This window comes from Crocodylus porosus, unplaced genomic scaffold, assembly GCF_001723895.1.
Source record: "Crocodylus porosus isolate Cpor-Errol unplaced genomic scaffold, CroPor_comp1, whole genome shotgun sequence".
NCBI lineage: Eukaryota > Metazoa > Chordata > Crocodylia > Crocodylidae > Crocodylus > Crocodylus porosus.
The window spans coordinates 63,606,720-63,629,132 of record NW_017728948.1 but is presented as its reverse complement, the minus strand read 5'-3'; the positions used below and the strand labels follow the sequence as shown (position 1 = coordinate 63,629,132).

Here is a 22,413-nt window from a genome sequence, read left to right as displayed (position 1 = left end):
GCAAGTGGATCTTAAATCAAATCCTGTAAGTGACATTGTGTTGGGATACTGATATTATTTGATACTGATTATGAATTTGATGCTCTTTTACTCTGTTTAAATACAATTCTTTGAAAACAGTGAAGCACATTCTTTGTAAAACATTAAACATGCTTTCTATTACACTATTTAATGGCTAGTTATACATGTACTCCTATGGTTCCCCATCATTGCCAGACAGTTTTAGTTGGTGCTAAAATAGCATAAACATTAGTGTTTTGCCTTTACAGATAGTGTTTGGGCTTTTGATGCTGCTGGCTTATTCATTCCTGTTTAACTACCTCTCTGTCCGGAGTTCCTCTTCTCTCCCGTGGAGTACTTCGACCCACATCAGTGAAAGCAGAAGAATAACTTCCAGGGGACTCCTGGTCTACTGAAAATGGAAAGCAGGTTAATTCTGTCTTATTTCTAGCTTTTACTTAAAAGGAAACGACATCTAAAAATGTATAACAATGGAGAGTTTGAATCTGAACATAAATATATATTGTATTCAAATGCAGAACTCAATGTGTGCAAGCTGTAGGAGCAATATGAGTATTCTGCTCCTTAACTCTATTGCACTAGGGTTTCAATAAATGGAACCACTAGAGAAAAGGGTATAAGATAACGGTATTGAGAACTCAGCAGGAAAAATTTCCTCAATGATAACAATGTAAACACATAATTACATGCATGACAGATTTTTAAAATTATGTTACAATGATTGAATGATGAATAGAATATTTTTCTGTGTTATGGCCCAGAATTAATTTCCTCTTTAACCAAGTTGTTTATTAGGTTGCACATAGGAAGTTAGAAGGCTGTTACTGTCATAAAACAATTTTATTTTAAGGCAGACTGTGAGAGTGCACCAATCAATACTCACCATTGTGAAAGACGTATTTGCTGTAAAGCACAGTTTAAGATAGGACGCTACCTGCATTTATATATTTTAATATATTTGACAAAGAGTGTCCTTAAATAGAAGTCATGCACCCTCCATGATCTTGCAGGCTGCTTGCATAATAGGAAAATAAAGGGAATTATTTCAGGTTTATAAAATTTTGGAGGACTGAATGAACTACCTCCTTTCAGTCCTCAGATTTCCAACTGTATTTTCCTAGTGCCACAATGACATCTGGAAGAGAAGACCGCAAATGTAATATTCATTTCCTTTTGTTCAGTTCACACAATCTGTTCACCCAACCTGTGTCTCTATCAAGAAGTACCAATAGTAAACACAAAATTGAAAGCAATCTCTCCGTCGTTTTGTGGTTAGCCTTCTCTGAGTCTTACAAAAAGACAGACTGACTCTAAATGCTTTTTAGTATATTGTGCAGCTACTGTGTAAAGGTTGCAAATGAAAATAAGGGTTGTAAAGTAGTGATAGGGAGGAAAAAGAACTATTAGTCATTGGTTCTGCCAGCAATTTCGGAACTTAAGCATTCTGGGCCCAATAGAGGATATTTTCTTCAGATAGGCTGAGGACAGAAGATGCAGATAAACCAATAATAGAACAGAAGCTCAGTGCACATAAACCGGTATCAAAATGTCTGAAACTGGCTTAAGATGAACCTGGTTGAATGTAATATCAGACTTAACTGATTTGGGTCAGACCGGTTTATGAAATTTCTGTTCCAGACCCCTTCCTGGTTCAAGTTAGATCAGAGTCCTTCAGCTTCCCAGAATGCTTTGCAGCCCTGGGCTGGGCTGTACAGTCTGCTCCAGGGAGCAGGGCTGGCCCTACCCCTTGCTCCCTAGCTGGAGCAGTGAGGGTTGGCTGACAAGGGGGTGGGGGTGGGAAACATGGCTGGGGACCATGTCCAGATCTACCGGGGGGAGGGCAGCCCCTCCCAGGCTTTTTCCTACTGGAGTGGAGGGTGCAGATGGCTTTGGCCGACAGGTTCAGATGGAGGGGAGGGAGGAATGTTTAAATCCCCTCTCCCACCAGCATGGGACCCCAGCCAGGGTCTGCTTGGCAGGGGGTCAGCAGGAGACCAGCAGAGTCCACCCCCTCCCACCTCTGGCAGTAACTGAGGCAACCAAGTTGATACAGGGAGGGGAAGGGGGTGTAATGCTCCTCTGCTCCTCCAGGGCATGGGGGAAGGGGAAGAGGCTGGGGAACCAGGGCTGGAGGAACTGGTCCCCTGCCACCTTGGTGAGCACAGGACCAAGCCCTGCAGGACCAGACTGAGAGGTGAGGGTGTTGGCACAATTATCACATCTTTGTGACAGAGCTAAGGGAACAAGAGAAGGTCCCAAAGAAAGCAGAGAACTACATTTAGATTATAAAGCAGAACCTGTACAAGGTGGGAGACTGGAATACTTAAGCACAGACGAAAGACACTGAATGCATGAGAGTCCTGCCAAAGGTGCTATAGGTGAAAAGTACACTAATGTCAAGGCACGAAAGGGGTGCAAATGCACCTGTAAAACCCAAGTAGAGCTGAGGCCTGTGGGATCTCCACTGCAATGCCTAAAACTACCTGCTGATTCTCCAAGAAGGGCTTTATGAATACCTGGCTGTAAGGAGACTCTGCCCTCAGGTTTATGTAAGACTTATGCAAGGCTTTCTCTTGTTTATTTTGGTTTATTACATTCCATTTTAAGGTAGACTAAGTTGTGTGTAGCAACCTCCAGCATGCTAGCCCCAAGCTGGGGCCTGGCCAGACTCTTCTGCTTGAGCAGGGAGGGGGAAAAAACCTTTGAGCTCCAGTCCCTTCCCTTTGGCAGTGGTTGGCAGGCTGGGAGCCATGCTCTAGTGCACGTGGGCTTCTGGCCTGAGCTACTGCAGGCATGTCGCTGCATTTCCTGAATCAAAAGTGAATGTCTGTTCACTTGCTTCTCAGTTTAAAATCTGCAGCTTAGATTAACATGCAAAGACTGTACTTAGTCTCAAAGCCTACACACCTGTTACAGAGACTGCTTCCAAGAAATAGGCTGTGTGTGCTATATCTTAAATTGCAGCCAAAAATGTGGTTGGAATGTTCTGAGCGCATCCCCTGTGCTTTGAGGTAGATTGAATGATGCAGCTTCAGAAAGAACAGCTTCTTTTACTTGAATAACACTCCTAGCTCAATGTAAAAAGATTTTCTGTGATTCTTACACTATAAACTCATGGACCCCTACCCTCCTTGTTATCCCCTACACTTGTTTGACTTCAGTTGCCACATTATGTGGCCTGGAACAACATTTTTATTATCATAATAGTATGCTTATTCTCATCTGTGATATGAGTCAATGAAATACCTGGCTAACACACACTGGTTACCATGTGCTAAGAAAGTGCCATTGCAATCATTTCATCTTCATCATACCCAGCTTTTCATTGTCACCAAAGCTATTATATGAGTGGGGGTTTTAGCAATGATTTTCAAGTTTTTAAGTACCAATGTAACCTTTACATGGTGTAAACAGAACCGCACGTGTTTCTGGCTGCATTAATGGAAATTTCTGCATATGTTACGGGGGCATTATGTTATACTATCTTTGATCTTTTGAGTACATGAGTGCACATATGTGTATCTGAATGGCAGCAAAGTAATAGCACTCAATGAGAAAGCTGCTGAGCCATTCTACCTATGCAGGAGAAAATGTCTAGAGGGGCAGTGCAGTCAGTAGAAACACCTTGATACTGCTCCAGACTGGAGTGGTATCTGCTGTCCAAAGGCCTACTGCTAGAAAGTCAATTATACCTTATAGTGAGTGAGTTTCTGTTCAGTGTCCTGTCCTCTTCTTGCTTGGATGCTCTAAGACAGTGGGGGCAAACTTTTTTGGCAGGTGTACAACAAATTAAGCCCCGTGTTGTCTCTGAATGCCACTCCAATCCCTTCCTTCTGCCTTATGTGCCACTCTGCTCTCTGCCCTCTGCTCCCTACCTGATCTGTTGCTTTGCTTTCTGCTCCTTACTATGCGTTTCATGCCTTATCTACTGTTCTACTTTCTGCTCTCTGCTTTATCTGCTTCTGTGCTGCCTGCCCTCTTTCTGATCTTCTGCACATCACACACTGAGGTGGCTCCCGTTCCAACTGTGGCACACGTGGCAGGTTGGCAGCCCCTGCTCTAAGGGGTTCCCTCGTTTGTTCTCTAACTCTATTGGACAGGCAGACACCTGAGAAAACATGATGGATGGGCAAGAGGGCTAGTCATACTACCTTTCACCACAGTTTTGCAGACAGTGAAGAAATTCTGTTTTTGGGTTATGTTGGAGGAAAGAGGCTCTTGCACCTTTTCCTACCCTTGCACATCAGCATCGCAAAGGCTGAGAGCTTGTTGATAACCAGAAGGCCAAAATGTGAAATACAGCTTCAATATACAACTTTAGGAGACTGCCAGACTTTCTGTGACTGTTATTTCTAGCAGATACCATATTTTGAGCTGAATTTCAAAATTAGATCCAAATACCGTTTGTAGTTATATTACTGTACATCTACAGAAAGCCTAATAACTATCTAGCAATTATCATTACTCCAGATTTTTGCTGATTCAAGCAAAAGCTGAATCTGGTCTTTGTGTACACATTTTCTAGTTCTATTTATAATGACTCATTGCATTTCAGTGAGATATATAAATAATTACCACGTCTCAAAAACATAAGTAGTAGAACTATAAATTGTATTTTTAGGTGTTTTTACTCTCTGCATTTTGTTTAACAAGTTGAGACAGAATGGCAGCATCCTTGATATTTTTTTCCAAATGTGGCACTAGCAAAAGTTACAGAAAAGAATGTGAAAATTAAAGATAAGACAAGAGGAGCACACAATGTGTACAATAGTCTTAGTTTTCTCCACATCAATTTTATGATTTCAGGAATGGCCATATAAATTTTCATTGAATTAGTTCACTTGAAATAATTTAAATTCATGCAATGATTCTGCTTTAAAGAGAAGTTAACAATAAACTTATCAAGATGATAGCAATTAACTTTATACTAGCTTTAAAAGAGGATCACTGTCAAGACGGATCAGGTTTTATTTATATTCACTTTCACAGTGTCCTTCAGCTTTGTTAATTTTCCTTTGCTACTTTGCACTTTGAAAAAGATAAGGCAACTGTTAACACGTAAATTAAATTAAAAGATCTAGCTTTGTTGCCATGGAATTGCAACTTGCATCATTTGATCAGTGAAAATGGAATCTTTACTATTCATGGACTAAGGGTCTATTCACAAAAACTGCACATGCAGCTTTGATCAAATTGTACAAAAATGGACATAGTGAGCATGCCTCAGCTTTCTGACAGTTGTATACACTGAAATAGTTGGCGGAACATATTATTAATTTTGTTATGCCATGCATAGTTCATTAATAGAAATGCAGCGAAGGCTTTCACCACATTGTTTTCCATTCGTCCATCACTTTACAATGCATACATATTTTTTATTGTGAAACCCTTTCAGTTGTCTAAAAATCTCTTCTCTTAGGGACTCAATTATTAAAAACAGGGCTTTGTTTAATTTGTAGCATGGATCATTGGTTTATAGCTTGGAAATCACTGTTCCAGACTTGGTGGAAAAAATAATGCTGCCATTATTTGAAAACCAGATTATTACAATTTTGTGAATAGACAATTAACTTATTCCTCTAATATTAATCAGATACATCAATGGGAAAACATCATCCTTTCTGTGGTGAACACTTATTTTAACCTGCATAAATCCTTGGTAAAAATGAAATGATAGGGGGTTGAAAATGAAAGGCACAGGATGGATGAGTGAATCACAAGAATAAAGGAAAGGAAGGTAATCCACCTTGGAAACACAGTGCACTATCATTGTCTTGGTTGTTGTTGTTGGTTGTATCCATGTCTTGGAAAGAGGCACTAAGAGGTAATCTTCCACAATCATTCTGGTACAATGGACAATGAATAGCACCATCTTGAGGCAGTGGATGAAAAGGCTGTTGCATGGGATTCTTTCTAACAGCTTTCAGAGATGAATTCCTTTCTGGAATGTCTGGGAGTAACTCTGTAATAAGTCTATGCAATATACTGTTGTCAGGCAAGCTTCCTCTTCTCTTTTCTGCTTTAATTTGATCGCAGATATCTTTGAGAGCAGAATCTAATGCTTCAAACACAGATGACTTGCTTTTAGTTTTTTCAGTCTGTTTTTTAGGGGTTGCACTTTTTTTCCTTCGGAAAGGCACTGGACTGACTAGGAATGCTATCTTAGAGAGACCAGATTCTGCTTCTTGTCTCCTTGGATCTTCAGTACTTTCCTGTTTAGCCCTTTCATGCTTTAGCATGGTGGTGAAGCGGGTATAGGATGCTGGGCATCTACCCTTGCAGGAACTGATGAGATGTCTGTGGTGGTGGTGATGGTGGTGGTGGTGATGGTGGTGATGACCTGAACCATAAAAACTCTCAGAGGATGTGAAGGAAAAGTGATCAAAGTCACTTTCACTGCAAAAGGAAGAACCCTCTATCTGGATAAAGTCACTGAGATCAGAGACCACTCCATCTTGGTCGCTGTCTGAAAAATCCATGTGAGATCTTTGTGGTTCATCAGTGGTCACTTCAATATGAATTGGCACCAGAGTTTTAGGCTTGCAATGTCGTTGTACCTGAGTGGGATGTCTACCTTGATTTTCCTCTTCCAGCAAGGATTCAATAGAAAATCGCCTCTTTGGACATAAGCCATTTTTAGGAGGCTCAAGTGTTATTGTTGATAATGTTTCATCACCTAGATTCGGCATTGATTTTGACTTTTGAATTAATTTTTCAAATTCAGATATCCTGGTAGGAACCATGTCCCTGGGGACCTCTTCAGTAGAAGATTCTCTCCAACCTTGAAGCATGCCTTTGTGCTGTTCTTTCTCATACTGTAATATTCTGGACTTTACAGAACAAATCACCTCAGAGTTCATTAAATCTTTCCGATTGATACGATGCATTTTTTTGTACAGTTTTAGGAATCCTGGGGCATCATGGGCTGATCTATGACGAACCCTTGACCTACCATTACTGCGGCTGTCAGGAAGATAGGGGGAGGCCCAGACCATGGAGCAACTGTCCTTGGAATCCTCCTCACATAACAGAGAACCCATGCTTTCAGACTTGGCTTGTGCATCAGCAAAGTTGTCGTGATCGTCTGTTAGCAGATCATCGCAGCTACGAGATTTCCGCTTGGGAGAGGCAGTTTCTTCTGTGCTGCTCCAGACTTCTGCGTTCTGACGAGTCATTTGCCAGCCATTCTTGTAGCTTACTGCCCTTCTTGAATCACTTGGAACAGCTAAATGCTGTTGGTAAGTGCTACAATAATCTAACTCATTTGAGGCATTGTGGTTGTGCATTGAATAACTGAAAAGGGATGGATGTACTCTGCTAATATCCCCACCTTTATAATCCATAGAGCAGCATGGTAAAAAAGAGACATTGCCAGAAATTAACAGGTTCAAAAAGTTGGAAATGTCAATAAATATCAGAAAGAACAGAAAAGAGAAAGCAGTTAATGTACTTAGTCTAGCAATCAAGGTCAGTACATACATTATTAAAAATTAGAAAAGAAGAACAAGTAATCCATATTAAACAGTTGTTTAGTTTTCCAAATGCAAACATTTACTATGCATGATTTAAATATCAGAAGGGATTCAGTGCCATAGGTGTCTAATCATCTCCAAATTCACTTAAATATCGGGGCATTCTATCCATAAAAAAGTACCACTGGTTCTGCAGGGGTAGTAAGATAAATAAAAGCTACTGGAAGCCAAAGCAAAAATCCTAGATCCAGACACACCCAACTCTGAGAGAGCTTGAATCCGGATAACTAGAAGCCACAGCAATTAATGTTGCCACTGCTTCCCAGCCACCACACTTCTCAACTTGTGGGGAGCTTCAGATGGCATGGCTGTGTAGACTGGATTTGGCCAGTGGGCTGGAGCTTGAGCACCACTGGGTTCCAGTTTCACATTCTGCACTGCTTTGCCACCAATAAAACACTGAACTGCAGTTGCAAGTTTTAACTATTCAAGTAGCACCGTGAGATGAGTCCTGCTCCATGGCCAATTAGCTTAATGGCAGATGCTCTAAAGGAATGTATTCCTCGATATAGAGACTACTCATATAATAGCTACTGCTCCTTTTTCCAAAGCATGCTTGGTTTAACTATTACCTTTCCTGCCATCATCTTCCCCACTGTTAATTTGCTATCTCTCCTTGTTTTCTTTTGTTGCAACCTAGCCCATAAACTCTCTGGGTGAGGAACTGCCATTTAAAAAATAAATGTACACAATGCTGAGGACAAAGTGGGCCTGATTACAAATCTTAGCTGATAGATAATGGAAAGAAAAGGGGAATAGGAAGACTCAATAAATAATTGCTATAATGCCTGCAAACCTTTTGTCTTACTTTAAAAATAAAAATGTGGTTACAAGAAAGAACTACTGGGAAGAAAAGGAGGAGAGGTTTGAAGGGCTGTTAATTAATAAAGGACTGTCCTACATAAGAAGCAGAAACAAAGGGTTGCATCTAACCTATTACGTGCTTTTAAGCATTAACAAAATTAATCAATTCAGTTTCATACAAGGGGTGCTTTCTTGCTTAATTAGCTCTTTAAAATGTATCACCTGTCAAAAATCAGCTATAGGCTTGAACAAGGGGAGAAAAGCTTTCAAGATTTCTTGACCTGGCAGTAATCATGAATGCTGTTTCTCATCATTCATGTTCTATACATATGGGAAGCATTTAAAACTTTTTAATAACTTCATAAATACTGGTAAGAATGCAATGTACTAAATATACTTTTAAGAGATTATGTGAAATGAAGCAAATAATTTTCTTTCTTTAAAATGTGCTGTAGATCCTGCATGTGGCAAACCCCTTTACAATCTAGATTTGAATCAATTAAAATAATTATGCATGAATAAATATGCTAACACCTCAACAGAAGACAGCTGCTACAGTTCTCCGTAATAACAGCAGGCAGTTCCTTCCAATTATTACCAACTTTCTGTATAGTTTATGCTAAAATCTCAGGAATTAACTAAGTTCTTGTCCATTTTCAGATTTGTTTGGCTCTTACCTTTTGCTTTTGATGGAGAAGAAGGAGAAGAGCTAGTGAAAGGCTTTCTGAGGGTGTTGTACAAGCCTTGTGCATCTGCCCGACCTAGACTAGGCCTGTTTGCATTTTGATCGCTGTGTGCCCTCTGGTGACTTACAGCAGGCTCTGACTTCCTCCTTTTCCTGTAGTCACTTGCAGTACTTGCAGAACTAAAGAAGTAATCAATATTAGTTCCATTTTAGGCTTTGAACCCAGCATTCACTTGAATGCCTTCTCCCCACGGATCAATAAGGCAACCCAATAAATCATCAAACACTTAACAGCAGAGATGGAGTTAGCCTACTGAACACCTGGGAAAACTGCTCCATGTGTCATCTCTGGAAGCACAGTCCTCTGCCTGTTTCCCCCTTACATAGCTGGTGCTCACAACAGGCTTCAGCAGGGATATGGGAGGGAAAATCTCTGCCCATCTAGAATGGCTACATTTTTTCCCACGTCCTCCAAACCCAACCCAACATGTGTGTTGTGAGCAATGTTATGCAGGATGTAAACAGGAGTCAGAGGGTAGACATAAGAGAGTAGATATATGAAGAAATCCTAAATCAAGGTCAATATGAAAGAATAGGATTTAAGATCTTATGCATTCAAGGGTACAGGTATCTAGGCTAGTGTATACTGATGCAAACCTTGTAGGTTTGTTAGCTTGTCTACTGTAACTAGCATTTGTCTTGTTTACTGTATTATGTCTTACCTAGAAGGTCTCTCCAGGCCTTTGTCTGTTGAAGAGTGATATAAGGAGGTCTGTAAAAGCAAATAAGTGAATCTATTAAACTTCTATAGTTTTCTACTGTCATTGTGAAGCAATTTTCATTTAATAAACTATAAGAAGCCTGGATAAATCATGATAAATATCCTGCACACTCCAAGTTATATGTACTGGAATATTTATTAAGAAAAGTTATGCAATTTTTAAAGAGCACCATTACATTTCTTAAACCAATTCTATTTTAAAAGTACTACTGATAAAAATCCAAAAATGCTAGTGCCTTTCTGCACATTTTTTCAACATTAGATACACTGGGATTGAAATAAACTTTACAGTAAAACATAAAAAGAAACTTCTAAGAAGTTTTTTATCTGGTCATATGGCCTGCATCATTTCTCCCAATTACTCACCAAAGTATTGATATCAATTACAGCTGGAAACTCTTTGTATAAATAGCTGAAAGAGACATGAGTTTTGTAGCCAATTGTTGGTTGTCCTAAGTTCATATTATGAACAGTTCTTATCACAGAAGCCTTTCCACAGATGTAAAATGTCACTGCTGTGAGAAGATGGAATGTAAAGCTGCTCTGAAATATTTTTAAGTTGTCAACATAAGTTCAAACTTAAGTGATGACTACGTTTAAACCAATCACTTAATGGATTTCCAGGCTGCAGCCAGAATTAGAGACACACAGTATTACAATTTGTGAAAGCCAGAAACAGAATAATGTTGTCCCTGTGGCGCCTCTTCGTGGGTACAAAGCTGTCATTCAGATGTTAAACGTATTTTAAGTTCATGCTATACATTTCAGAGCTGAACTAATGAACTGGAAATAGAATTTGCACAAAGTCTTATAAGCTGCAGGAACTACTCTCTCTGTACGGAAGGGTATAGGGACTGTGAAATCACAGAGAAAATATATAATCATCTTGAGCTCTTTTTAGTTTCAATATATTACTTTGTCAAATCATGTGAGAGGCATATAATCACACCTCTAGAGGTCCTCCTTGGTTTGAGAAATGTGTTGAAATAGATTCTGTAACATCATTAGCATTCTGCACAGCACATGCATTCCACAGTGACAGTCAATACTACCTAAATGTAATGGGTTCTATAAGGACAAGATATACGAGGGACTCTTTAGCTGTCTTTAATTACTTTTCAATTGCCTACCTTCTTTAACCACCTATATCACACACAAATTGATTCCATCAAAACACTAACAGAAATTTTTATTTTGTTCTCCAGTGTACTTTATCACATTTAAATACAGAGATAATCCCACAAGCTTGGATAAAGCATGAATCAAACATTTGCTAAAACACAGCTGAAGTTTTAGGCAACTTTGCCAGTTATTTTTGGCATTTTTACATGTGCTATCAGAGGAGTGGAAAGGGGTGCTTTAATTACAGTGGCTCTGAAAGCGCCCAGAATGTCTTGTGTATCAGCATCCCCACACTTCAAAATGGCAGCAGGGGTGCTTTATCTAAAGCTTGTCTAATGAGCTTTAGTTAAAGTGCCCCACCCCATTTTGAAGCGTGGAGACACTGATAGACAAGACATGGAGACTCGCTGGAGCACGGTAATTACTTGAGTCTTAATTACTCAAGTAATTAATTAAGTCTGCTCTGATGCACTGTAGTTACAGTGCATCAGAGCAGCCTCTGTGATTGTCTATATGCACCCTCCAATCAGTTGGTTAATAAGATTTAGTATTATCTCATTTCCATGGAAAGGGAAGCTGAAAGTTGTTAAAAACAAGAACTATACAAAACTGCAAAGATGTGTTGATTAGTTACCAGAGAAAAGACTTGCAGGTGAGCTCTAGGTAACGATATATATGACTTGTTATTTATCTGAACCAAACTGATTTTGGTTTACTGATCTATATTACCACCACATACCTGCATGACTGAAATGCCCAGAAGCCCCAGTCAGGGCCAAACCGTATAAACACATACCAAGATGTACTCCCTGGTCCAAAAAAGTTACAAATCCAAAAAATACAAGTGACTGTAAAGGTGATAGAGAGGGAACACTATAAAAATATACAAGTAGAAGCATCTCTGAAAAGCAAACTTTATGGAATTTCTATTTTCAAGAAATTTCAAAATGTCAATGTTTCGTTTCCCATGAACCAAGAATTTTAAGACTTGGCCAGGTCTAGTATCCAGTGTGTTCTTTTTCAGTTGATTCTGAAACAAAATATGCCGTTGGGTAAAGTTATGTGAAGACTGCAAATCCTTCAAGAAAATAACTCCCCTTCAATCTTTTCAGCATTTTTATGTTCATTTCAACTAACTTTCCAGGGATCAATGAGAGCCTCTTCCATGAGTGATTACTGGTAATGTGTCCGATGACCAAGAGCTCCCGACTTGACAAAAATAGCAAAGCGCACAAAGATAAAGATATGGACACTGTTTTTGTCATATGAGAGAAACTAACTCTCTCATCCCTTGATAGGCAGAGAATATACTGAGTTTGGGCAGTATTTTTTTAAGTACCATACATTCCTGTAGGAATGTGCTGTTGGGGACTCTTTGGAATCCCTTTGTTAACATTCTATCACCATGCTGAAGGGCGAACTGAGGCAATCTCATTTTTACTGATGGAGTTCTTCCCCCTTTGGATACTGTTAAAACATCCCTGCCACTGATGCCTTATCCCATTGGATCTTACAACTGCCTCTGAAGAACAAATCACATCCCATTGATGTACACTAGATTTCAGCAAAAAGCAGGTATTTCCATTTGATCTAAATTGGAAAATAACAGAATAGTCTTCTGCCTCCCACCATCCTTCTTCTCTGTAGTGCATTACTGTAACACAAGGTTTCCTAGGGTAAGAAGAAATATTTTTATGCAGTCCTGTGTTAAAAAAATACTGGCACCATCCTACTGTACTCCTCTGACTTGCCCCATAGAGGGAAGAGGAGAGATGAAAATTAGGTCAGCATGGACATGGACTACTTATTTTATTAATTTAGGTAACTATTTTTTAAATTAAATATGTATATTAGATGTGCTAATTAAGTTTTCCATAAAATGCTGAAGTACAGGCAATGTGAAAGCCATGACTGATCTGCACGTAATCAAAGAGAGCCTGCAATTTTGTAGGAAGTAGCAAAAATAATACGCAATACCACTGCTGTCTGCTGTGGTATAGAAGTCATTTCTGCATCTATACTTTATAGATTAAAGTTGCCTCAGGTAGGATTAAATTGTAATTTGTGACCTATAGCACATAAACCCTCAACATGATGCATTAAATCTGCCCTTCCTTAATCTTAAGGTTCAGGGAGATAGAAAAGTATATTCATGGTAGATGAAAATTCTATAGCAGTGACCACATGGATATCTGCTTTATAATGGCTCTTTCTGGGAAAACTGATTACACCCTGATCTTTCCAATGTTAGGAACTTCCATCAGTGAAGATGGTTTGCTTTCCTGACCCATTGTATCTGTTTCTCATTTAGTTTTTTGCATGCTAGTACTTGATTCACAATTTTCCCCATTATATGAGAACAAATATCTATTTTTTTTTTTTTTACTAGTTATAAATAACCTGCAAGCCAGTGGAAAGACATTTTTTGCAAGTTTTTCCTATGGATCTTCATCTGTTGCTGACATCTGTCTAGGTAATATGCTTAGACATTACTTTACACTATTACCAAGTGCTAACAGATTTCTCTATTGTATTTTGAAAAGGAAGTAATTGGTTAGTAAAAAAAAAAAATGAAAATCAGAGATACAGAAGACCCAAGAGCAATATCTTTTAGGCTATGGACAGACATTCAGAAAACCTGAGCCTGAATTGATTCAATCTTTGCAGGTTAGTCTAACCTGGCTAGGCTGAACCAGTTTGTAACTGGGTAGACATCCCCTCTGGACTGAGGAAATTCAGGCACATGTCTGCAGTGCCTCAGGCTAGCAGCTGGTGGGGACAGCCCACCCTTCCCCTTCAGAGTGCTGAGCTGGGGGGGGGCAGGTGGCTAGGCCCCAGCAGGACACTCTGATTATGGAGGGGTATAAACTCTCACCCTGCCTGAACTGTCCTGGGCTTTTCCCCACTGGCTATTCGAGTGGCAGGTGTGTTGCCAACCCCCAGCCCCCTGCTAGCACTCTGAGGCAAGGGGAGGGCGGGTAGGCAGTGTATGCATCTGCTGATGATATGGAGCTTTCAATCTCTCTCTCCCTGCTTCTTTATACTGTCTGTAGAAAACTGACAAGCAAGCAAGCCAGCAGGAAGATGATAACAGTGTTTATCACCTCATCAGCAAAACAATAGCTTCTCTCCATTAGTTCAAACTCTTCTTAAACAGCTTACCAGCTGACCTGTTGATTAGCTTCAAAAAGCCCTAAGTGGTCACTGTTCTGTTTGCCTGTCCCAGTGAAATTGGAGACACATACAGACACTTCCTAGCATTAGCTAGCATACCACATGCCTCGGGTCTGTGGGGCTGGGGTCTGCGCTGTGGGAGATGGGAGGGGGGAGTTCCCTGCTTGAGCAGTAAGGGTTGGGTAGGGCAGGGGGAAGACAGGCAGACCCTGCTGTACCTGCAGTCTCTGCTGTAGCTCCAGCCCTGTTGTGGAGCAGAGAGCCCCGCCCAGCCCAGAAAGCATGCCAGGTTGCTGGAGGAGTCTGGTTTAACTTAAACCAGTAAGGGATCTGGGACAGACATTGCATAAACCAGTTTGTGCCAAATCAATTAAATCTGATACTACATTCAACCAGGTTTATCTCAAACTGGTTTAAGCCATTTTCAAACTGGTTTATGTGCACTGAACATCTGTTCTGTTACAGGTTTAAACCAATTTCTAATCAGTTAAACTGGTTTATGTGTAACATCTGTCCCAAGCCTTAGATATAAAAACCCAACTCAGGAAATCAATTATTCTGTAGCTTAGAGAGAAGGTTTACAGTGACAAATTAAAACAAATAATCTGCAGCATGCAAGAAATGAAGCATCACAAAACAACTTTTCCACATGCTGCTGAAGTAGAAGGACAGCTGTTACTGAGATATGTTGATCATAATTTCATGAACAGGCATTAAACCTGTTTACAGCTCTCAGGGAACAGTTCCTATTTTGTTTTCTAAAGATGTAGAATGATTTTAGAGCTGATGAAAGATGCTGTACTGGTAAATCAGTGTGTTTTACATATTGTGAGTCTGGCCCCCGGCTCATAGGTCTTTATAAAAAATGAAACATTCCAAGTTCCATTTATCTGCTTTCTTGTTTTTTAGAGATCATGAAGCTTTCCTCTGAAGCCATAAGAAGTAGAAACTTACATTTTTAAAAGGGAGTTGAGCTTTTCATGGAACTATTTGGCTTCAGGAGCTGAGGACTTGAGATAAACACTGTATATTGTGAGGCTTCTAATAAAATTGTGAGAGCCAGCTGCACTGAGAAAGTTTCACTGACAGCTATAGAAACTACAGTTGTCTTTGTTTGTTTATGCAACAAAGAGTTTTTGGTTTTCCATATGTTTTCTCCCATATCATAAAAATTGCAGAGGAATACGAAATGTAGATTTTCTGCTAGAAATTTGATTGAAACCACAATTGCACATGATATTTGACCATCTTTCATCAAACAACAACTAGAAAGTGCTTTCTTTTGATCATGTGTAATGGCTCTTCAAGGAATATAGACTACCAAGAGTAAGATAGATATTCCATCCAAATGTCAACTAAAGAGAATACATCAGTGATGTGGAATTGCTATTCAGCTTGAGTCGGGGACTTGAAGAGCAAAATATTTTGCCACCATCCACTAATAGTTCCTGGATATGAAAGTTGCACTCATATACCCTTTTCCCTATTTGGTCTACACAGATGCATATATAACAGCAGCCCCTCTTCTTTTCCAGGTGGAAATCGCCAAAGCTAGGGAGGATGGCAAGGCCTTGTTTGTTTGATTCCCCTCTTGAACCATGATTGCATGTTAAAATACAGTAAGCTGCAGCGTATTCACTCATGCCACAGTTTCATCTCTTCATGTATAATAGGAACCTCAAATAAGAATTGGAGACCATATGCATTTTTCTCCTATTAAAGCTCCTAGAAGTGATGGTGTGTTGAAGGCAGTTAAAGGCAGAGGAGGTACACTGTGTACTTGCTGAATGGCATTGTGTCTGCATATGCTGTGTGGAGGAGGCTTACTGGTTCCCCTATTTCATGATTCCCACCATTCCTAAAAGCTGTCCAATATGCTATAGGCCTTAGGCGGCAACCCAGGTAAAAACATATTCTCTAGAATATTCAGCCCTGTCCAAACTATGAACTCCCCCTTATCCTACAATGAAGGGCAACAGAGTCAAACTTATAAAAAAAAGTAACAGCTAAAATAACTGAATAAGAGGATGAAGCTTTATGAAATTTTCATCTTGTCATGTTTAAATTCATCCCTATTCAAGAAAATAGTTATGTATATATTTAAACTTAACCCATGTGTGAGTGGTTTCCCGACTCTAGGCTTTCATAGTAATTGGCAGTAGATGCAGGAAAAACTGGGGAAAGATTGTATACGTGCACATGTGAAAACTGATGCTAACTTACTGTCAAAACATTTTGCTTGAATGTGCTTCCCTTACTGTTTTATTGAATCCATTATATTTCCTGAAAAGTTGTTTAAGCAAAGTACCCTTTGCCAGATTTCCCCCTTAAAAACTTCAGAAGTGAAAAATATCTCAGGTAAAATTTCTCAGAAATTGCTTCAAATTCATACATACTTTTTTTTTTCAATCAGAAAGAGTTTTTTTTAATTAATCAATTGGAAAATGACTATGTTATAAATATTTTATCTAGCTTTATTCCAAAACGCCATAGCTCAGGAAATTCAATTGGCCTCCTCTATTGTATGCTTAGTGCATTCAATTCTCATGGAAGTCTACAATGCAATGAACTATGAAGTCCATGATTTTCCTTTTTTGGATGGGAAGAAAAGGAGAAATGTGAATATCCTAAAGCTACTACACATGTCATACAGGACACACAGACACAAAGACTACCATAACATGTATATGGAAACTAGAATGAAAATCTGGATTTCCCCAAGTTAGAACAGGGCACTGACAGCCCCTATCTCATCCTGATGCTTTTGAATCAGAATCATGATCACTGTCAATTCCTAGGTTATTTGCTACTAACATTTAGCCATAATTCCTCGTAGGATAGCCTGATTAGTAAGCCTAATTACATATATTTCAGTGGAATAAAACTTGTTCAACATGAGTTTCACTTGAAGTCTACAATTTATAGCTAGATATATTCATCATAATTGTAGTTTACGTTGACTAGTTCATGGGGATTTGAAAACAAAGCACTTGCCCAACTATGAGGAAATGATATTGCATCAAGATTTAAAAGCATATGGTTTATGTTGTAAATATGAATGTTAATCTCTGGGTGGTATGGGAGGAGCATGGACTCACAGTGTCTAGTGTAATAAAAACAACATCCATATACATAAAAGATCTGGAAGGATATGAAGACAGAGGTAAATGATATAGAATTAGAAACGCTATTGATTATTGGTAGGATACCATTAAATATTAACAAACTCAGATATGTATAGAAAGTATCACAACCATGTTTCCCAAGCTAGTCATCTAAACAAGAAAGAATGCTTCCTTTACCTCATTAGAAACACCAGAAGAATTGTCTTGAACATAGTCCAAAAGTTTTTTAGGAGGCTGCATCATATAAGCAGAAGTGTAGAGATGAAATGGAGGAGAATCAATGCCAGCAAGGAATGAAACATGTGGAGAAGGTGACATAATTAGAAACCAGGTGTTGACAGCATCAGATACAAGAGTGACACATATACAGCAAAATGAGGGGAAACTGGAAGGAAAAATGTGCTACAACAATTTTGTAATAATCATCAAGCATCTTAAAGTGTTAGTAAATTTAGTTAGCAAAATTTTAAATTTGAATAATTGTATTAAGAACAGCTATTTCTAAAACTACTGAGAGAGAAGACTATAAAGGGTTGGGGACTGATGGCCTACCAGTGAAATCTCCATATGCACTTTACCTTATAGAAGATAAGGATGACTGACCTTGCTAGTATTTTAGTTTTGTGACAGAAACTAATTTGCCTATGTTTATCTATATAGCGATGAATGATTAAAAACAGTCTGGGCAGATAAAAGGACTTTAAAGATTGGGTTGGAATGAAAATATGATATAATATAGACTGTTGGACTGTAATTTTTTTTAAAAAATCGTTAAATGACTTCTGTATTTTTGTGTTATTAAATACATTGGTTCAGCAAAAATTAGGACCCCCTATGTAAAGCTCTAAAAATAATTCAAAGGCTTCTACTTGCATATATTTGGTCTGCAGATACAGGATTTGCTCCTACTCTCACTGAGGGAGTTTTGCTATTCACTTAGGGCTGGGTCCAAAAAAGGATTTAGATTTGTGTATTCAGAGCAAGACAGTGTCATGCTGAGAAGCAGCACCATATTAAAATAGCTATGTGGCTTCTGGTTTGGGAATTAGCAAGGACAGAGTGGAACCCAAAACCCAGAGTAAGGCATGTAGGCTCCCTGTGCAGTGCATGGGGAATTAGACACCTTAGGATGGGCTCTTCTCTGGATGGTGTAGATAAGGGCAAGATAGCTTTAGTTTCCTCCTTTATTAGAGGGGAATCAAATCTACTCCTTTCACTTACTTGCTAAGTGCTCTAGCTAGTTATTGTAATCTGGAAACATCTTCCACACAGTAGCATAACTAGGGCATGGCAAGCAGAGCACCGACTATGAGGGGGTACCAGAATCCTGCCCACTCCCTTGCTTGGAGCCTTTAGTATGGTAGAGGCATCCCTGTGCCTCCCCTGTTTGGCCATAGAAGCATCCTGGTACCCAGCTAGTGCATCGGGGTAGAAGTGCTCCCCCCACCACAGGGAGTTTTTGTAACAGCAGGCACAGTTCTATACCTGAAGGTAGTTATATACCTGATAGGGCTGTACGAAGCTTTGGTAGCTGCTTCAATTCAGAGGAGATATGGCCCGATTCGGCAGCTGAATCTCCAAATCCAAATTGAATCGGGAGACCAACTTAAAGGTCCAAATTGAATTGGAAGCCTACAAATCAATTTGGAAAAGATTTTACTCAATTCGGAGATTTGGCCATAGACTAAGCAGGCAGCAGTCCTCAAGGACGTTGGACACAGCTGCTTCCAGCTGCTAAGTCTGTTGTGGTGGGCGGAGTGGAGAGGGAAGAGGTGGGGGGGGGCAGATCAATGCCCCCACAGTGAGGGAGGGTTTGGGGCTGGGACAAGCTGCCCAGCTGGGGGGTGGGGGGTATATGTGGCAGTGCTGGAAGTGGGGGCTATGCCCTGCCACTTGCCCAGCCAGGTCAGGGAAGGGGGGCACGATGCAGGAGTTGCTCACTCCGGGCGGAAGGGGGCAAGTGGCAGCAGGGCATAGCCCCTGCTTCCCAGTGCTGCTGTGCCTGCAACTCTCTCTCTCCACTCTCCTGGCTGGGCAAGCGGCAGCAGGACATAGCCCAGCCTCCCCACACTTGCCTCTCCACCCAAGGGCTAAATGAGCTTGTTGCGCCACTGTCTCCATGGTTTAAGGGCTGAGGGAACACGGCTCCACTATCACTACTCTAAAAGAAAGTGGAAACCACCACTGCGTATTAGGAGGAACATAGCTTTGGTGTAAGATGGGTGCTGAGCAGCTCAGTCCTGTCAAAAATAAAGTGCTCCTGGGCATACATGAGTGGAGAATTATTGGTACCTGAGAAACTTTAAAGTCTGAATGTGAGGTGCCTATGAAATTTAGGTGTTTTCAGGATTAAGCTGCAGCTGAGCAGAGGTTTTCAGGAGTGCTATTTTGGGACTACAACAGTCTATTGAAGTCCTTTTGGGGATGTGGGTTTTGATGCAAAGGGGGAGCAGGTCCAAAGAGTATAAATAGATTCAAGCAGACCTCTGAAAGGTGTGGACAGGTGAACTAATTGTACTGAGGTTAAAGAGGGGAGGAGTGGACTTACTGCACTTCAGTTGCTTGGCAGGAACCCTTCCATGTGTTCAGTCCTATCCTGTAGTAAGTGAAAGTTAAATCAGGGGAGTTCACCACTGAATGAACCAGTAAGATACCCTGGTTTAACTTGCACATACTATATAGAAGGAGCAGGCATAAGAGCCAGTTTACTGCTGAGCAGCTTATGAGCAAGTCTCCCCATTCTCCTGAAGTACATCTAAGTTGTTTGTCCATACCCTGGGTGCAAACAAAAACTAACAGGGATCTCCCTGATTTATGTATAAAGTCATATGTTCTCTGTGTGCATGTTTCAGATGGACAAAGGATAAAAAAAATCAGGATATATACCCAGAGGCATTATCTGTGGGTGTGTATGTCTGCATTTACTAAATTAAGACACACTGTCAATGAAAACTGAGTATTTATGTTGTTAGCCTGTTTGAAATCTACAATATAAAAATTAATAGGTCCCACTTCTACTCTTAAATTGTTCTAACCAAATGCTTCTAATTTCTAAAGGTTTAATAAAGAAAGCAAACAATTATGTTTTACATACAACTGATGCTGTAGGTGTTTACACATCAGTTGTTGTACGTAGTCTGTGGACTTAAATTAGCCAGTAGAGTCACTGGTTTGGCAGGTAAGCACTTAACGAAACTGGCTGGATGCATATACTGGACTCAGTTGTGTTGTTCTTTCGTAGAAAAAAGTCCTATTCAGCTTCAGGGGGTGACTCTTCCTACACTTGGTAATTTGTGAACTGTATCCTAGAAATATATTTTTCCTAAAGTTTAAACATTAATAGTCTATCCTCACTTACCGGATGTCCAAACTCCAGCTCTGAAAAGAATTTATACCAGGGTTCATTTTCTAAATCTATGTCATCTGGGTTTATGCGATCAGTCTGGAGCAGTTGTGAAGGAAAAGGGAAGGAAAAGTACACACTAAGCAAAGTGCTGGAAATGCCATGTCACATTAACAACACAAACTTGTCAAACAAAAACAGTGTGGGGGTGATATGGAGAGGGGAGAAATGAAATAAAATCAAGGAATAAAGATGGGATTTCATATGGAATTGCTTTTGTTCAAGAGCTATCACAGACTAATGTTTTAACTCCACTTTTTTCAGCTTGGACTTCCGATGACCATTGCACAGTTACACATAATATAGGAAACATCTAGCATTTTAAGAATAATATTTCAAAAATTAATCAATACCTTTGGCTGTCTGAAAAAGATCTAAAACCTGTTTTTTAAAAAGGACTATAATTATACAACAAATGAGAGTGGTATTTTTCTGCTTGGTTATGTCCTTTTGCTCAGTAAACTTAATAATACCAGATACTGTTTTCTTGTTAAGAAAACATTTCAAGCTGTTTTTTCTCTGTAGTGTGTACCAGAAAGTGCCCAAACTGTCTGACAGTAGATGAGTACATATGATTTCAGCAATATTGCTTTCAACCACTCCTTGTCCTCTTACAAAGCATGTTAATTCGGGTTCTTGCCATCTTGAAGCGAAGCGTACCGTAAGAGATAAGCAATATGCATCATGCAGGCATGGCAATATTGAAAAGCTGTTTCAGCCTATGGAATGGAACTGGTATCAATGTAATTCCTTTCCATGAAAATATATATAAACAATAATTGTGGGTTCCATATTACTTTTGCTTTGGTCTTTTCCCATCTTCTATCTCCTACAGACCTTTTTATTACACCAAAAATATTATATTGATATTTTTCACATTTCACAGTAAAAATTGGAGATGAGCAGCAAGAAGGAAACAGTTTAGTGAACAGAAAAACAAGTAACATAATTCTTTAACCAGCACGGAAACATAGCAGAGCAACCCCTTCCCCCACCCCCAGTGGTTCTACACGGGCTCTTTATTGTAAATAGGTTTTCTAATTTTCTCAATTATTTTCCCTGCGATATTGTATTCTTTGGTACAGCTCAAAGTAAACTGTCACGCAGCACAAAAGCACAAGATGCTCTCAGTTTACTATATTTTTAAATACAGAAATATGTATGTGAGGTGGCTATATTTAATTCATAGCTGTATAATGTTAGTTTATCAGAGTTCATGAATTAACTAAGCCAGGTCTGGACAGAAGTCCTCCAAAGAAGATTTAGGCAGTCTACATGAGGAATGAAGGCTATTCACTATGTAAAACACTATCGGCCAAATCAAGCTGGATCTACTTTTCTGTTTATCCTCACAAGCTGTATATGATTCAGGGGAAGTATTGCTCCTGTTTCACAGATGAAGAAATGAGAGCCAGAGATAAATTACTTGCTCACACTACATAGCAAAACTTAGTAGTGTACTCATATGTCCTACTCTAGCCATAATCATCAACTTCATAATACAATTATTGCTACTAGCAATCTGTAATCGAATACATGTCCACTAATCTTCAGTAGATAAATACTACCGTGTGAGACTTTGTTCATTGGCCAGCTCAGATATGCATAGTTTCATAGTAGCTAGGGTCAAGAGGGACCTGATCAGATCATCTAGCCTGACCTGCTGCCACAGGCAGGAATGAATGCTGGGTTCACAAGACCCCAGACAGGTGATCATCTAACCTCTTTTTGAATTTACCCAAGGTAGGGGCAAGGACCACTTCCCT

At 39.7% G+C, this 22,413-nt stretch overlaps 1 protein-coding gene and 1 long non-coding RNA gene across 9 annotated transcripts in view; one reads left to right on the top strand and one right to left on the bottom strand.

Annotated features, from left to right (window-relative positions):
* LOC109321962 overlaps nucleotides 1-357 on the top strand; it is a 106,479-nt gene extending 106,122 nt beyond the window's left edge. Inside the window, exon 4 of the long non-coding RNA XR_002104250.1 lies at nucleotides 270-357. This is a non-coding gene — a long non-coding RNA (uncharacterized LOC109321962). The remainder of the gene's footprint in view (nucleotides 1-269) is intronic.
* Nucleotides 1-22,413, bottom strand: part of SORBS2 (sorbin and SH3 domain containing 2) — a 260,527-nt gene that overhangs the window by 39,039 nt on the left and 199,075 nt on the right. For 2 of the 8 annotated variants that reach the window (XM_019552683.1, XM_019552687.1), the window contains 3 exons: nucleotides 9,765-9,814; nucleotides 9,035-9,222; nucleotides 321-409 (listed from right to left, as the gene is read on the bottom strand). In XM_019552683.1, coding sequence (XP_019408228.1) covers nucleotides 321-409; nucleotides 9,035-9,222; nucleotides 9,765-9,814 — 327 coding nt within the window. Of the gene's footprint in view, nucleotides 1-320; nucleotides 413-4,618; nucleotides 7,352-9,034; nucleotides 9,223-9,764; nucleotides 9,815-17,421; nucleotides 17,479-20,602; nucleotides 20,687-22,413 lie in introns of those variants that run through there. The other 6 variants (XM_019552682.1, XM_019552685.1, XM_019552684.1 and 3 more) reach the window with 6 other exon arrangements.